Genomic DNA, 16430 nt, shown 5'->3' on the forward strand with positions numbered 1-16430 from the left:
GGTTAGTTGAAGAACATCGATATTTGTGAGCGTTACCAATGAAAAAGTTCGATGCAGAATGATTCTTGTTCACTTAAAGATTATGCATATGCTTACGAAAACTAGACTAGCAAATCTTAGCTTGTAGTTATTTTGATTTGATTTTGAACATTAAGAAGAGTTTAGCAACACAAATTGGATGATAGAAGTCAGTCACAGTTAGGATAAACGATACACTAAAAGTCTAAAACACACACACACACACACACACAAAAAGGGCCGAGTAGCTTCATATATATAATATATCCATCCGCAATATGCATTAACATCTACCAATTTGCAGCTTTCGCCAAATCTTTGACACAGTAAAACTTCAAAGCCTTTATACCCGAAAGCTGACCCAAAAAACTGCCATCCGTACATCTCCTGCACAACTAACTTAGAATTACTAGCCGGCTTCTGAAGTAATATCTCCAGTCAAAAGCGTACCGCGAAACCCTGCTTCGATATCTCGATGCCCTGTCTTCTTATCGCATATCTCATCTATTGAAAACATCAGGGTGGTTATTTTCTAATAGACAAATCTCACTTAATAAGCTCAGTAACTTAGCTACACTTAAAATAATTGAAAGGAGTCCTTTTTACCAGCAATGTCGCGGTGTTCATGTATCTCGGTATCTCTCACCCAAAGCTTGTCGCCAGGGAATATATTCATGTCAGCAAGAGTTGCAGATTCCTCATCAATCACTTGAGTGCCTTTGTGAAGTTCTTGGTTCTCCTTCGACACCTGCATATATTATTAAAGCCCACATGTCAAAAGTTATCTACTGAAACTTTATAAGATTAGTCTCGAGGATTTCCAAAATCTCAAATCTTAGAAGACATTACCCCAAGTAATTCCCATATCATCATCTTTAACTGGTACACAGTCGTTGCTGCAGAAACCTTCAAGCTGGTGGTCTGCGTCCCATAGTTTGTTCTCCGTGAACGCTTTGAGGTACGCCGTTCCACCTCAAAGCTGGAGTCAGATGCTTCTAACATTGACTTTGGAGCTTCCTTTCCCCGCACCAAGCAGACAGATACATCTCCTTCCGAGTAACTGAGCTTCTGCATCAACTCACAGCTCTCTCTCTCTCCTATGCATTCCTCACAAACCTAGTGAGGATAACAGATAATTGTTAGAAGTAACTAATGGACTTCAAACGATTTAGTCTACATGTATTTGGAACAGTATATAATGCAAATAATACCTCTGGGGATGTCCTAAGAATAAGCTGCTGACTATCAATGTCCATATCATTCTCAAGGTCAATAACGTCCTGAGATGCACTTCCATTCCTATTATTACCAGTCTCAACAAAAGCAGAGACTCCATTCTCCATGATCCCTCCCCACTCCTCACAGAAACATTTCCAATCATCCTCAGGGATGATTGTCAGCTTGTCCGTCTAGAAAAAATTGTGCACGGATGAAAGTAAGAATTCATGTAAACTAAACCGACAACCACCACGCCAATTTGTCAAATTCAGAATATGGTTCCTTTTATTTCTCTCACTGAACTGGCAACTACACCCACATAACCACAAAAACAAACTAGCAGAGCCAGTGACTAGGGTTACTAGAAACCAGTCCCAAAACACTCAGCCATCACTCTGCACTTGTTTTCTCTTATATATATACTATCCTTACTTCTACAGAAACAAGTTAGCCTCTCTTGCGTTTGTTATGAACACTTATCAGTTTCCCATTCTGAGATTGCCTTCACTATTTCAAACGGTTTCAATATAGATTTATAAGAATCCTACTTACACATGGACTTTTCTGAAAAAATGAGCCACGTTTGCAGACAAGTTCAGGAAGCCTTTCAAGGAGTCGTGTGTGCTGAAAAAAAAACATAAGACAAACCATTAGTTTTATGCTCAAACTTGGTACTGGGAACTAGGAAGATAAAGTAAGTCCTGCTGATATACGACGGATTATATTCACCCGCGAGAAAGCAGTGCAGGAAACAGATTTGGAGTTAAGACTTCTGTACATATAGCAACCAACTCACTGCAAAGCAATGCATCGTACCTTCTCGCACTTGAGAGTATCAATGACTCCATTAAGAAGTTCCGGTTCTGGTACTGAGGAACTGTTTTTTCCAGTCATGTTAATATAGCTTCTCCACTGTACTAGCCACGGAGAAGGCAACAAGAAATATCGGCTTTGTGGCGTTAATGCTATACCCTTTCCGGTAGCTAACTTCTCGTGGTTTTGGCGCTGCTTGGCCTTTATTGTTCTGTTGCATCAAACCGAACGTAAGAAAATATTTAATGAGTATCACGAATTCACAACAACGACTAAACATGGTTAACCTTAGTGCATCCTCGACGTCAGCAACCTCAGAAAGTCCCGATGTGCAGTGAGAACATTGGCTGGAGTCCATAGGGAAACAATGACAACCCGAAGTATCTTCTGGCGTCACTTTTAAAGCATCTTCAACAAGGAATGACCAGAAGTTCTCTGGAATTATAATCCTTTTGGCCCCTGGCGCTTGCTCAGGCATCAGCCCCCCATGACAGCACGTGATTGCATTTGTGGGGCCTGCATCTGCTTCACTAGGACCATCAAGGTTTTTCCTTTTTACCCATTGCTGCAACCTGGAAACATGTTATTACGCTTTAGAAGGAGCATTGATTTTTCTGAAACATGCTTTAGGTGCGAGTCCCAATGGCATCCATCATAGAAGCAGCTAAATGTGGTAACACCCCCACACCCAAATAATAGTAATTAGAGTGTTAAAGGCACCATCAGCATATGCACCAAGCTATCGAACACACACAAATAAGCAAAAAAAAAAAGTATTATTATAAACCTATCAGTTACAGGACAGTTGAATACATACCATGCTTTAGAGACGTAATACTGTCCGTCCTCACACTTTCTCGAAAGAATATCGCCTGCTATGCTTTTCATGAATGTTCTTCGATCCCTATAGCTGTCAGAAGAGACAACCATGCGAGCACCATCCATAAGGCATTCCCTGCAGTAGTCCCCTTTCCCTAACTTTGGTCCACCATTGAACTAAAAGTAAGAGAATATGACCACATCAAAAAGAAGGTTGACAAGTGAGTGGAAAAGCCAACAGATAATATGATAGCAGAACGGAAGATTCCTGTTCATAGGAATATAAATTATAGAAACTACGAATTTGTCTGACAAAAATGGTAGCTGATGCAAAAAGAATATTACATACCTTTGATTCTAACTTGGTCCATGCAAGTTCAGATATACGCTTCATGCAAGTAATTTTTGAGGCAAGAAATTTCCCGTGGGAACACAATAAAGGGGTGTTGTCCAAAGCTCTACCTCGTACAAAAAGAACAAATATAATCACGTACACTAGAAAGCGTGGTTAAAATAGCCATCATATCTGATTAATCATATACTTTGTTGCAGATTTAAATGCATCGTATGTTGAGAGCAATGCAGTTAGCACGGGTATATATATTTAAAGGCATGTATGAGGAGATTTACTTACGGGGGCGAGATGGTATCAGCCCATAGACGAAGCCAATCTGTGGAGATCCAAAAATATTCTTCTTCAAGTGACTGAACAGCAGCTTCTGAAAGTATTGTTCTTACTTCTTGCCTCCTTTCAGTCAAAGTATTCAACTCTCTTTCCTTTCTTAAATCAAATTGCTTGCAAACCTCAAGGAATGTTGCGTTCAGGTCAGTGATCCACTTATCGAGATGTGGCGGAAGATAACCACCTTCAGGCTGTTGAACACCATCAACATCTCCTTTAGTTATGTCAATAGGATTCTCTCTTTGTCCTTCCCGACTTTCTGCTTTACTGCGTCGAAGACTATAAATCAGCATATAAGCATCGGTGGATGAGAAAACCTCTGACTCTGTGGAGTTTCCATTACTAGAGGAGGCAGCATTACTCTCGGACTTTGGAGTTGAAGAAGAGCCTTCGTTGAATGGATGTGTACCCAGTTTCGACACTTCCTCATCGTCGAATTTCCACCACAAGCCAGTCTCTTCATCTTTTATGTGAGCAACGTAATGTCCACTGTTGACAGCGCTTCCTTTGTGGATTAACACATCAGAGAGTTCGTATGTCAACTCATTCTCAGAAGACTCTGCCAGCCTCGACCGCATATCCAACACTCGAGGAAAGGAAAACGAGGATGTAATTTTCTTCTTAGCAGTAGTCTGTTGACATGATCCAGTCCAAAAAAAAAGTTTAATGAACTTTTACAATGTCTTATCTAAGATTCAATTTATTATGCAAACCACAAGAACTAAGTCGTAAATTTAACATTCACCTTGGGGAGGAAAACACATCGTTTGAGCTGAAAAGTGATAACAGGAGGTAGTGTGCGCAGCTTAATGCAGCGCGTAGCATCTACTCTAGCATCGCAGCTCCCACAAAAATACTGATTGTCCCCATCAAGATGCTCCAAGCTAAGGTAATCATTCAAACTATCATCCAAACTCTTAAGACCCTTGATATTCAACTCAAGTGCATAAAAGTCCTCCACCTTTGAGGAAGCTTCCGAATCCCTCCCACATTTCAAGCACCTAAAATACAATAAAAAAAGATATTATGTTCTTTTAGCCTTTACAGAAAAAAAAAACAAGTTTTCTTACGTGGTCACATGAGAGACACCACCGCGGAAGAGATCCTGCACAACCGTTTTAGCCTTGGAAACACCAGAACGGCTCAAGCAGCGCTCAAGCAATGACAAAAGCAAAGTCAAGAACTCATGCGTATCCTGCTGAACCTCATTATCCAACTCAAGCGTCTTCACAAAGGCCTCAGAGTCGACGAAACGCCTGACGCCGCCACGCAGCTGCGCGAAAAGCCTCGCGATCTGATCCAAGACCGGGAACTGATTCAGAACCTCGAGTTCAACAGAGAAAACGCCTTCCCGGAAAGCGGTGTTCATGTAGAGGCACTGGAGTATACTGTTGGCGTAGCAAGTAGCGCCAAGATTGGTTAGACCGGCGGGGGTGGAGGCAGGAGAAGCAGCGCGACGGTTAGAGGAGAGATCGGGGCCGAGAGATTGGAGGATGATGTCGGAGGTCTTTTGCCAGAGACCGGATTTGCGGGTAGCGTTGGGAGGTGGAGCGAGGGCGCAGAAACAGTTGGGGTTTTGGCGGGTGTTGACGCGGCAGGAGGAGGAGGTTTGTTGACAGAGTGGCTTGTGGATCATGAGGAGTTGGTTTAGGTCTTCCTCGGTTACTTCATTCGCTTCGTAGATTTTTCTGCAAAGGAAGCAAAAATGTTTTCGCTAAAAATGCAAAAACTGAAAGAAAAAAAAAACTAAGATTGTTTTGTGTGGATTTTTTGGTGTGTACCGGAGAATTTGAGAAGAGGAATCAACAGTATCTGAAGGTCTTTGCCTTTTGTTTTTGTTTCGAGTGTTTGGTCTCATTGTGTTGTCACCGTCAAACCACCAAACACTAAGAAGAAGAGCACATTTGTGTTATAACCTATTCGATTCTCCTCCGATTAAACGAAAGACATTATTAACTCAGGGCTATGAAATCGCATCTCGAAACCCTGATCGATCGGAGAAAATAGAGGGGAAGCAGGAAGTACCTGATAATCTGGAGTTGGCAGAAAGCAAGTAGAGAGCTCAGCTTCTCCGTCTTCCCTCTCAACTTTTCGTCTTCCCCGTCGGTTTTTTTTTCTCTCTCTCTCTCTCTCTCTTTTTGTTTTCCCTCGTCGTCGTCCCGCGCTCTCTAAAATTCACGTAGATCAATATTCAGATTTTTTTATTTTAATTTTTATTAGGCTTATTTTTTTATTATGTATACACACATAATAAGAGATTTCATTCCAGATTAGTCCCCATAAGCTTTACTTTAGATTGTTGAAACTAGTAAGAGATTTCACTCCAATTAATTCATTATGGGCCAGATGTCTTGTGTTGAAACAACTTTTAATTGACCAACATGTGTAGCCTTAGTTTGCAGGCAAAAACAAGTATTACATGTTTATGACCTAATGAAAAACAAAACATTTGAGAAACATACATGAAGCTTAAGAGTCATCAAAGGATCTCTTGTTGCAATCTTTATGGTTCCCACCCTTGTTTTAACTACTCTCTGCTAACTCTTTCATATCATCTTTGTGTCTCAGTAGATACATTTCCATGCTCTGTTTACAATCTCGTCTTCTACAAACGGACGCAATGACCACATCATAGTGTAAGTACCTAGTTCATCAAATGATGTCTTCAAACTAAGCCCTCTCACAATCTTTTCCTGCAAAAGAAAAAAAGAAACAGTATCATCAATCATCATCATCATCCATTTCTCCTGTAAAAAAAAATTGAATTTCAAAGATCCAACATGCAGAGTCTCTAAAGGGTTCAAGATCTCACACACCTGCATAACATAGTTCTGTTTTACCATACTGTAAACCACTGCAATAACTGTAGCGTACTCCGTAACTTCAGGTTCTTGAGTAAAAGTTACAGTCTCTTTCTCCTGAAACCAAAACAACATTACTCTTCTCTAATCAATATTTCAGAGACGTACAAATTAGTTAGTAGTGGAACAAATTTCGGCTGAACTGAAATCTTACTTCATCACTGGCTATCTGTTGTAATTCATCACTTGATTCTTCATCTAGCTGTGCGGAAAGGTTTGTTGCAGTCTCAATCGCAAGGGCTGCCTCATCGGTGAGACGCTCCAGCTCAGATAACAAGCTCTGAGCTGCAATTACAACATCTTACAGATTAGCAGGGGCATACTTGCTTAACTATGTCGAAAGTGAGTTGTTTGATGACATGAAAAATTAACCAATATGGCGATAAAACAGTAGATTTTATTATTACCTTTGACTAGGTGGTCAGAAAGTCCTTTTAGAGATATATGCACTTCTTGTTCCGGTAGTTTTTTTTGCAAACAAACAAACAAAAAATGAGAGATGTGTAAGCAGAAACGAAGAATTGCTAAAGAATGTTACTGAAACTTGAAAGTTTTCGCATAAATTGAGAAACTATTTGAGTTAGATCAAAAGAGTTGATGAGTAAGCTTACAAGCTCGTGTGCTCTGTGCAGCAGCATCGATGTTGATACAGCCTGCTTCTAGGTATGATTTAAGCCGTCTTGTTTCATTGTTCTTGAGAATGTTTTCGATCAACTTGGAGGAAGCGAGTATTGGAGAGCGTTTGAGCAAGCCTGGGTGGGATAAGAAATTATGTCAGAGAAGGTCCCAGAGTGAAGAGAATAAATAAAAACAAAGCAAAAACGTACAGAGTCCTTGCTGAAAGCGTAGAAGAAAGGTGTTTGCAGCATTATCTAGTTCCTCAAGCTTTGTGATCCTATAATCATTGCAATAATCCAAGATTTCAAATATCTGTGACAGAAAAAGAAAATATAGAAACGAACTTACCCGGTCATAAACTCTTTGAAGATCTCATAAAGTTTCTGCTTCAGCTCGCTTCTCACTTCCATCTCTCTCGTCTTGAATTCTGAAAGACACATGTAAACTCATATGTTCAGAGCTAAAACCAGAAGAAAGTTGAGAGGCACAACACAAGAGTCGATTGATTTCGTCAAACAAGAAAGATTCAACAGAGAAAGTATCGATTTTTTGAGTGAGCATTTGAAGTAGATGATCATGGCAATCTGCTTAAACAAACTAAAACGTTTTCTCGTCTAATCCCAACCAGACAGCAGAGTTTGGACAACCGATTCACTAAGACAACACAAGAGACGTGGAGAGCATTCAACAAACCAGAGTTCGGTTTTTGAAGGAGCCTACGAGACGTGTGGAGTGGTGGTGGCTGACAAAGCTCGGAGGAAGTCAGGGAGACGCCGGAGAAAGCTAATTCCGGCGGTGCAGAGAAGGATTAACAGTCCTTAGGGGTTTCGCTTGGTGAACTAAAAAAACTGGGGGTAGTTTGGGCATTGACCCAATTAATTTAAATAAGAAAGATAAGACTTTTTCGCCCAAAATGGAAAGCTAACTTTCTTTTCTTTTTGTCTTCACTTGTTTGCTTACAATATATACACACATCAATCAGAACATAGAGAAACCCATACCGTGGAAATAGCTGTACAAACCCAAAACAAAACAAACAAAAGAATAAAAGAAAACGAGTCATGTTGAGAGTAAGGCGGTTTTCAAAAACTGTGCCTCGGAACTGACTTGAAAACTCAGAACCCATATGTGTCATGTTGTCAATGATGTTGGCGTTGAGTTTTGTTTCCTTTATTATGAACTTTACTGCCTCCTCCGCCTCCTCCTCCTCTATACAACTTTGTGTGGCTGTTCTGTCCGTAAGACGCGTTCTTCACACCTTTGGTTCTCGAAAGCGGGCTTGTCCCGTAAACTCGCTGTTGGTTTCTTGCACCATTGGGTGCTGACACTGCAGTGGCCACGCGAGGGCTGTTTCCTGAACCATTTCTCACCGCGGCACTGGCTCGAGGGCTTCCATAGAAAGGCTGCCCGGCCGGGGTGGTGGCCCTGTTGATGACTCCAGCTCGTGGGCTACCATAAGGACTCGGATTGTTGACCAACATTTCCTGGTTAATTAAACATTTTGCAATCAGAACATAATGAAATGTCTGTTGCCTTAATAACACTAAGATTCAGATCAAGAAATGTGTTTTTTACCCTTTGTGGAGTCTGGTAAAAACTGGGACCCATGTGGGAAGAGACCATCCCTGGAGAAGAATTGTTTACTGTTTGTGGATAAGAGACCCGGCGATGATTGCCTCCAGTGTCGATCCATGGAGCTGGTCTGCCACCACCATGGCTTTTCCTAAGACTGGCAAATGCAGGTGGCTCGTGTCCCATGAAGTAGTAAGAGCTGTGATGTTCTTCTCTGCATAAAGTAGGAGTTGGAGCCCATTGCTGTCCTTTGGAAGCAGTATCTTGATTGTAGCTCTGGAAAGTGCAGGAGCATTGAGAATATGAGTGGCCCATGAAAGGGATGTTTGCGGGTATGAAACTCGGTGCCTGTTTCCTGTAAGGAAGCCCGGGATACGATGCCATACTCCAGTCTTCGATGGTGATTCCTTGTTTAGCAGCAAGGTCGAATACTTGTTTCTCTTCAACTCCTAAACCCATGAGCAGATTCCATAGGTTTCTCTGAGCTTCTCTTTGGTTGTATATGATTTGGTCCCTCATTGCCATTTCGAACTGTAGTTCGGTATTACCCATCCCCTCCATTTATTTATGTTAAAACAGCGGTAAATGTTAGTCAGTAGTGTAAGAATCTCAAGACATTACTTAGTTTACTCTACTCACCAGAAGCTTGTACTGGTTGAGAATGTGCAGATAGGTTTTGTTTCCATTGTTATTTATTGCTTCATTGAGCATATCCTGTAGTTTGCAACGATGCTTTTCATTTTCTTCTATTTCCTGTAAAAACACAGGCATGAGCATGATTGCAAAGATACATTGCAGAGTTGAATGTAATGTATGATTTAAAAAAAGGTTTACTCTCTGGTAGTTATCACCGGCTTCATCATTGTCTCTGATATTATCAAGTATTACTTGACGTCTGCTACTTAGAGCCTCGACAATATCCTTCTCTGTCGCCTATAAAATAGAGTAAAATAGAGAAGAGGTTACAGCAATGCAATATAATGACCTCTGGATTAATAGAAGCTAACCTGTTTAGCAATGGCATCATCGAGATGCTGAAGTTCAGTACGGTTTCTGAGGTTAGTTTCTTCAAGCTCAAATAATGCCTTCTGTAAGTTTATACGTTCCTGAACATTTTCACTGATCTGGTGACTTAAACCATCCAACCACGAAAGTTCACGTTCAACACCTCTTTCATAAGGTATGATGCTAAGCTGCGACTCCTTTTCTGCTAGTTGCTTCTTCAGCTGAGAAACCTCACTCTATGAAACCAAAGGCCTGAGAGTTATGTGCTGCTAGTACATTCAATTTGTAACAAAGGAGATGAAAGTAATTAACTTACTTGAAGATTGTCGATCATTCGTTGGTAGTCTGACATATGAGTGTCGATGGTACCGATATTTTTCTAAAATGCAAGAAAAGCAGTAAGTACTTCTTACCAATTAGTAATATTTTGGACTAAGAGGATAATAACTGTCACCTGAATGTGGGTCTTGATCTCTTTTGCTCGGTCAGCATATTTCAGTGTGTTCACAGTATGATGATACTGATTATCAGCAGGTGATACAGTTGCAACCATCACCGTCTGGGAGTTCCCACTCAAACCATCTTTAAGAATACGCGTAAGTTTGCTGAAATTACAAACGTCTGTCAGCCAAAAAAGATGGCCTCTTTAAAATCAGAAAGATCACATATCGACACATACCTGTTTCTGTATGGGACATAAGCAAGACCCTTTTTGTGTTGCTTCCCCAAGGCGTTTATGCAATTTGCTAGAGCAAGGAGTGAGCGATTAATATTAGCTCCATCCCTCAGCTTCTGACCTCCATTGTTCGTCTCAGCTGCTCTTTCACTGCCAGCAAGATCTACAAGAGCGAGTTTCCCTCTCATAACTTGATTTTGATTCTTTTGCCTTCTTTTTACTGCAATCTCCAGAACTGCATGGGACCTGGTAATTGACAGGAACATTTATATAGGTAATGGACCACTGCGAGTTCGTTTTCAAGAACAAAAATCAAAAAATGTTTCCATTACAGAGTGAGATCTAGGGATTCGGAAGAGACAAGCTTCCAACATTAACAGCTTAGATAGAATTGCTCACCTTGATGATGTACTGTTCATCTCAGTGCTCTCAGTTTTTCGTCTACTGTTCCCTAAGTTCAGCAGTTCAAGAATTCGATCAGCAGAATAGACCTACAAAAGAAACATTTTGACTAAGGCTTCAAGATGAGGTTTAAAATGATCTCCGCATATCTGGTTTTAGAGGAGGAATGGTCTTATCGCATCTAGAAGGAAAGAAAAGTATAGAGACCTTGATTGATCGCAGGCCAGCAACTACTATTCCCTGCTCCGGATCCTCTCTGAGCTCCAAATGACCGGATGATTTTTCAAGCAGATCGTATATAACCTGAATCGCAATTGAAACATATTATTACGTGAGAAAGAGTAAATCTCATCACTGAAAGAGCACCACTACATACACACACAAAAAAAAAGACGAAGGAGAACAACCAAATTTATCAGAGGGAGGCGTACTTACTTCATTGTAGACTTCAAGATAGGAGCAAGTCACTTCGAAGTCATCAGAGCTCTTGTCACTCTTAATCATGTCAAATACGGTATTCAGGCTGAGAACCATCAATCCAGGGTCACTTCGTGTCCCAACCATTGTATATGTTTTGCCACTAAGAGCAAACAAACAAAGAAAACGATGCATCACTGAGTCAGATAACAAAATAAAAAGGAGAGACCACACTGCAATAGTTTTCCTGAGATATAAGGCCTAATCAAAGCCAGTCTGAGGTCTAAAACACTTTAGCCAGAATATTTTTGGTAAGCTAAGAGACACATTCACTTATAGTCTTTGCGAAATGAATACACTGCATACCTTCCAGTGGAACCATAGGCAAAGACTGTAGCGTTGAGTCCATGAACAACCCCAGAGATCACAGAAGAAATACTCTTATAGACATTCTGAAAAGGAAAAAAAACAAATACATGTTTTGAAATTCATAGCTCACTATTCAATATCACAAACCTTACACCACAAGTCAAACATCTCACAGGTTCAGTCACAAACACACTACGAACCTAAAAATTTCCCAGAAAATTCCTCAAATAGAAAGCATAGATCCTAATGAAATCACAATTTCTCACAGAGAGAAGAGAGAGAGAGAGAGAGAGAGAGAGAGAGACGGGGACCTTGTTGGTACTCTCAGGGCCAAAGGCATGATCAAAACAATATTTCTTCTCTTTAGTCCGATTCTGAATCCGGTCAAGGTAATCCTTCGATAAGTCAGGGTCCAACACTATCACCTCCTGCAAATTCAAACACACACACACAAACAAATTAGGGCGAGGCGAACAAATTTTCAAAATCGAATCAGAAACTGTGGGGAGGAATTGAAAACAGACCTTAGAGTTATTCACTCGAACGATGTCTCTTCCACGCTCTTTCTCCGTCAACGGTCTACATTTCACGGCGACCTACCGAGAATTCAAAACGGTGCGGAGGAGAATGAGAAACTCAGACGAAGAGCAATGGAAAAAAAGGAAAAAATTAAACGAGAGAGAGAGAGCTAACCGTTAGTGTCGTCGTCTTCTTCGCGACGGGAGCTCTGATGCTCGGCATTTCGTCGCTTTGATAACGAATAAACAATCACAATGCCGAAGTGGAATTTTCCTGGATTTTTTCTCCGGAAACCAACGATCAGAGACACATGGAACTGACCGCTAAAGTATCTCTGCGAGTGAAGAAGAGAGAATGAACAATTCAGCTGAGGCAAAAAGGGATATTAGTTCAAAAGTTTTTGAAGGTTTCAAGAGTTTTTTCTCTCTGTATAAATTTCACCGTTTCAAATTTATGAATAAAAGAAAAACAATAAATGCATCAGACCAGAAAATAATTTTTTATTTTTTCTTAATCAGAAGGAGGTGAAAAAATGAAGATCGTGCGAGGGGATATTGTGTTTGGATCACGTGTACGACGGTGCATTTTGTAGTGGAAGTGTTAATGCTACCGGAGCCGTTGATTTATGTGACTGAACGGTAGATCCGACCAAGTAGATGTGTGTCGGTCCCGTTTTTTTTTTTGTTGAGATTTGTTTACTGCATTTAAATGATTAGTCAAGGAGCCCTTTTTGATTTGGATCTTTGTTGCGAATTGATTTCTTAACTAATTTAATTTGACGAAGTTGCAAAATCTGTAACACGACGTGCCATCGTCTAATAACCATAGAATATATACAAGATTTACTGACGTGACATTTGAAACGAATTCGTATTAATAATGATGAACATAATTTATTTTTTTGTAACAAAGAACATTATGAAAATTCTTTTAAAGTTGTCACATTGAAAAGTTGGCTGATTACAGCTGTGTATATTAGAATAGGGAATCATATATTCGTTTCATATCATTTGGGTAACCCGTGTAGCTCAATTGGTTAGCTCCTTCCACCTCGTGAGTTTCGATTGTGCATGGCAGAAGAGAAGAAGATAATGGTGGGGGAAAACTAATATTGTATACATGAATATTGATTTCCCTCAGCTAACAAATTAGAATCCTCCAATATTTGTAAATGTCTGGTAAAAAACCTGGCAGAATCATATAACTCGATCGTGTGTGTTAGCTCGCCCATCTTGCACATTATCAACAAAATTAATTTTTAATATAAATGCATGACTGCTACCCACATAGAAGTATGGGTACTCACACCTAAGTTTATCCCCTTCTTATTATTTGAAGAGACCATTTGATAACTAACCTTTAGTTCATGTGTTATTTTCAATTGTGCCATTTCCTATGTGTCAATCCCACAAGCTCTCTCACACCCTATATTAAAAGACCATTTATTAACTAGACAAATTACAAAATTTGCCATTGATCATTATAATATAACTTGACTAATATACTATAATCTTCTTCATTATTGACAAACAACAATTAAAACGTCTACAATTAATGAAATATTGTGACTATTTTCGGAAATATATTTATTACTTAGTCTATTATATGGTTTTAGACATAATAAATTATTGAGGCATATTGTACTTTCAGAATATATTGTAGAACTATATAGAAATCGAATATGACGATGAGTTTTCACACGACGATGTTTTTTTTTTTGACATCACGACGATGTATTAAAACGTAACTATTATTATTTTTATAGAGAAACCTAATTTATTTCTTTGGAAACTGTTTTTATATAAAAACCATATTATATTTCTTTGTCAATGTTTGAGTCATTGTGGCTTACTGAAATGCAACATAGTATATATATACAAGGAGTTTATAATATGGTTTTGAATTATATTATTTCTCTATCGATGATACCTTTGTACTTTTGAATAATTGTTTTAAATTGCCATAAAACAATCCAATATTATTTTTTAAAATAATGATTGCTTCACCTTTACCATAATTGTTTTTATAGAGAAACCAAAATTTATTTCTTCACAGAAATGTTTGAGTCATTGTGGCTTATTGAGTTGCATGATAGTATTTTGATTTAAGGGGATATATATTTCTCTATCAATGGTACCTTTGTACTTTTGAATCACTCTTAAAAAAATTCATAAGACGATCCAAATATTATTTTTAAATACCAATTACTTCTCCTTTACAATCAATAACTATGTTTAGTAATCGATAACTATGTTTTGTTAATGCCATATTTCTTAATGCAATATACCATTTGATTGTTTATTGGCAAAAGGAAATATGAATTTTCTTTACAACGTTAATGCAATAGCGGAAAAATATATTTCAACGTTAATTAGGTCATTGATTCACTTAATTTAGGTGTTTAAAGATCAAATATGAATTGTCAATCATATTGTTTTAAAAAAAAGAAATATCAATCACAATTTACTTGGGGGACCTAATGCATGATCTTAATAATATATCTATGTTAATTATGGTATTGTTTCGAAAATTAATACATGTCAAAGACCAAATTTGAATTGTCAATCACGTCAAATTAAAAATATAAATGTGATCGTCACCGATAGATTTTTAAATTTAATAAGATTGACCAAATCCTCAGTTTGTTTCCTATTATACAACAATATTGGATAGTATTTAATTGTAAGTTTTTTTAAAATATAATATATTATGTAAAATTGTATTCTTTACAAAAGTCATTAGTTACAATTTATTTTTTAATATTATAAAATTTGTATATCAATCTATATGTTATAATAAAAACTTCATATATAATACGTGATCTACGTGTTTTTTACTCTATCTCAATCTCTTTCAAACTAAATTTGGTATGCAATTCAATATGTTTGACCGAAATAAAGACGGTAATTGTTTCCTATCTAAAATATATATTCAATTCATTAATTATTTTTACAAACGTATCAATCAGATCTAAAATTTTGGAGTCAAGTTTGGAATCAATTCATAATCTTCCCTAATTGATTTTTTTTAAACAATCAATTAATTTTCCTCAATTATAGTCATTGAGAAATAAATTTCCATATACACTTCGAAATTCAAATTTTGCGTAGTTTGAAAGCTGTATTTTTTATTACAACATGTGTTAAGGCAAGTTTTCAAGTATTTTGTTAATATTTTAATACTTCGAAGATCATGATCAAATTATGCATAAATCATCTTTTACGATGTGAGACGAAAAACTAATGAAAGAAGTATGTACCTACTACAAAATACTATATTAGAATGATTAATTTTTGGATTCGACCAATCATAAAACTATGCAATATTTGAAACTACATATATGTTCAAAATTATTAGTCTCAGTTAGAATAAAAACTAAAATCAACAGTTATTTAGGAAAATACATTCAATTTCCGTAAACATTGCATAATCTTTGATTATGTTTTTCTTTCCACTCAAAATAAGTATTCAATTCATTGATTGATTTTACAAACATATCAATCAGATCTCAAATTTTAGAGTCAAGTTTGGAATCAATTCATAATCTTCATTAATTAATTTTTTTAAAATGATCAGGTAATTTTCTTCAATTATAGTCGCTGAGAAACAAATTCCATATACAGTTCGAGATCCAAATTTTGCGTAATTTGAGAGCTGCATTTTTTTATAACAACATGTGTTAAGACAAGTTTTAAACTAAATTGTACCGCAAGTTTGGAAATATTAATTAGTAAATATTTACTATAATTTTGGCTATTTGTTTTTATCATTAAAACCTTAAACATACAACAACTTCAACACATTTTCTCACCATATCATTTTTTTCCAATCATTATTAACAAAACTAGAAATACACTAGGAAACCACCAATGGCGGATTTCATTAATTTTATATAAGTTTTTGGTTCCTCTTATAGATTCAATTCCACGAACTATACTTCAACCACAAAAAATAAATAACACAAAATTTAAAAAACTCTGAAGCTTACTTTATTTACATATCCTAAATTTCGTTGAATCTTTTAATATGAAACAATATGTAATATTTGTGTCTAATGATTTTTACCTTTTTAATACTTATATATTTAAAATTATAATTTCGTTAAGCTATTTCATCCTGCGCAAGGCGCAGGTTATCACCTAGTTTCTAATTAAATAGGTGCATGTGCTATAAACTCAACTTGATCTCACCGAATGATCTTTCGGTTCATCAATTACAAATGTTACAAAAAACTCAATTTAGTTTTTTTTTTGTTCATTTAGAAACGTAATAAACTGTAATAGTTGGATGAATGTATGGGACGCCAATTAAGCTACTTTTAACTCCGGCTGATTCCGGCCATTTGAGGAAAATCTATGGGCTTTTTGGAATCGAATGTCCAGGAGGTTTCTGGTCTCTTTTTGCATGATCGCGACTTCTGCCTATTTGGATTTTATGCAAG

At 37.6% G+C, this 16430-nt stretch overlaps 3 protein-coding genes across 4 annotated transcripts; all 3 read right to left on the reverse strand.

Annotated features, from left to right (window-relative positions):
* Positions 1 to 158: 158 nt before the first annotated feature.
* Positions 159 to 5745, reverse strand: LOC130501316 (ubiquitin carboxyl-terminal hydrolase 26-like). 2 transcript variants are annotated; one of them, XM_056996205.1, is made up of 14 exons: positions 5576 to 5745; positions 5332 to 5466; positions 4621 to 5238; positions 4296 to 4551; positions 3503 to 4182; positions 3218 to 3326; positions 2867 to 3045; positions 2337 to 2621; positions 2053 to 2260; positions 1789 to 1860; positions 1230 to 1427; positions 868 to 1134; positions 625 to 766; positions 159 to 522 (listed from the first exon to the last, which is right to left on the reverse strand). In XM_056996205.1, the coding sequence occupies exons 2-14, from the start codon at positions 5406 to 5408 to the stop codon at positions 428 to 430; spliced, it is 3186 nt and encodes a 1061-aa protein (XP_056852185.1). In that variant the 5' UTR covers positions 5409 to 5466; positions 5576 to 5745; the 3' UTR covers positions 159 to 427. The 2 variants fall into 2 exon arrangements, with proteins under 2 accessions (XP_056852185.1, XP_056852184.1); XM_056996204.1 differs by having other exon boundaries at positions 5332 to 5436; positions 5576 to 5744.
* A 118-nt stretch (positions 5746 to 5863) lies between these two features.
* LOC108858825 (uncharacterized) lies at positions 5864 to 7873 on the reverse strand. Its single transcript, XM_056996211.1, has 8 exons — positions 7723 to 7873; positions 7378 to 7456; positions 7239 to 7306; positions 7023 to 7163; positions 6819 to 6860; positions 6566 to 6696; positions 6367 to 6468; positions 5864 to 6243 (listed from the first exon to the last, which is right to left on the reverse strand). The coding sequence occupies exons 2-8, from the start codon at positions 7437 to 7439 to the stop codon at positions 6115 to 6117; spliced, it is 675 nt and encodes a 224-aa protein (XP_056852191.1). The 5' UTR covers positions 7440 to 7456; positions 7723 to 7873; the 3' UTR covers positions 5864 to 6114.
* A 134-nt stretch (positions 7874 to 8007) lies between these two features.
* On the reverse strand, positions 8008 to 12476 carry LOC108858823 (kinesin-like protein KIN-8B). The gene is made up of 15 exons (XM_056996209.1): positions 12164 to 12476; positions 11995 to 12066; positions 11782 to 11898; positions 11468 to 11553; positions 11120 to 11264; positions 10892 to 10987; positions 10682 to 10773; positions 10286 to 10528; positions 10061 to 10211; positions 9923 to 9985; positions 9609 to 9842; positions 9436 to 9534; positions 9241 to 9354; positions 8605 to 9156; positions 8008 to 8513 (listed from the first exon to the last, which is right to left on the reverse strand). Exons 1-15 carry the CDS (start codon positions 12209 to 12211, stop codon positions 8169 to 8171), a joined length of 2457 nt encoding a protein of 818 aa, XP_056852189.1. The 5' UTR covers positions 12212 to 12476; the 3' UTR covers positions 8008 to 8168.
* Between the last annotated feature and the right edge of the window lie 3954 nt (positions 12477 to 16430).

This window comes from Raphanus sativus, unplaced genomic scaffold, assembly GCF_000801105.2.
Source record: "Raphanus sativus cultivar WK10039 unplaced genomic scaffold, ASM80110v3 Scaffold0162, whole genome shotgun sequence".
Classification (NCBI taxonomy): Eukaryota; Viridiplantae; Streptophyta; class Magnoliopsida; order Brassicales; family Brassicaceae; genus Raphanus; species Raphanus sativus.

Excerpts from the sequence above, each read along its gene's own strand:
- LOC130501316 (XM_056996205.1), bottom strand. The coding sequence starts at position 5,408 with ATGAGACCAAACACTCGAAACAAAAACAAAAGGCAAAGACCTTCAGAT. Across the intron at positions 1,428-1,788 it reads TTTTTCAGAAAAGTCCATGT|ACGGACAAGCTGACAATCAT; the intron begins GTAAGTAGGATT and ends AATTTTTTCTAG. Across the intron at positions 1,135-1,229 it reads TTCTTAGGACATCCCCAGAG|GTTTGTGAGGAATGCATAGG; the intron begins GTATTATTTGCA and ends TATCCTCACTAG.
- LOC108858825 (XM_056996211.1), bottom strand. The coding sequence starts at position 7,439 with ATGGAAGTGAGAAGCGAGCTGAAGCAGAAACTTTATGAGATCTTCAAA. Across the intron at positions 6,861-7,022 it reads TGCACAGAGCACACGAGCTT|TGCATATATCTCTAAAAGGA; the intron begins GTAAGCTTACTC and ends CGGAACAAGAAG. Across the intron at positions 6,469-6,565 it reads AACAGATAGCCAGTGATGAA|GAGAAAGAGACTGTAACTTT; the intron begins GTAAGATTTCAG and ends TTTTGGTTTCAG.
- LOC108858823 (XM_056996209.1), bottom strand. The coding sequence starts at position 12,211 with ATGCCGAGCATCAGAGCTCCCGTCGCGAAGAAGACGACGACACTAACG. Across the intron at positions 9,986-10,060 it reads AGATCAAGACCCACATTCAG|AAAAATATCGGTACCATCGA; the intron begins GTGACAGTTATT and ends CTTGCATTTTAG. Across the intron at positions 9,355-9,435 it reads CCGGTGATAACTACCAGAGA|GAAATAGAAGAAAATGAAAA; the intron begins GTAAACCTTTTT and ends GTGTTTTTACAG.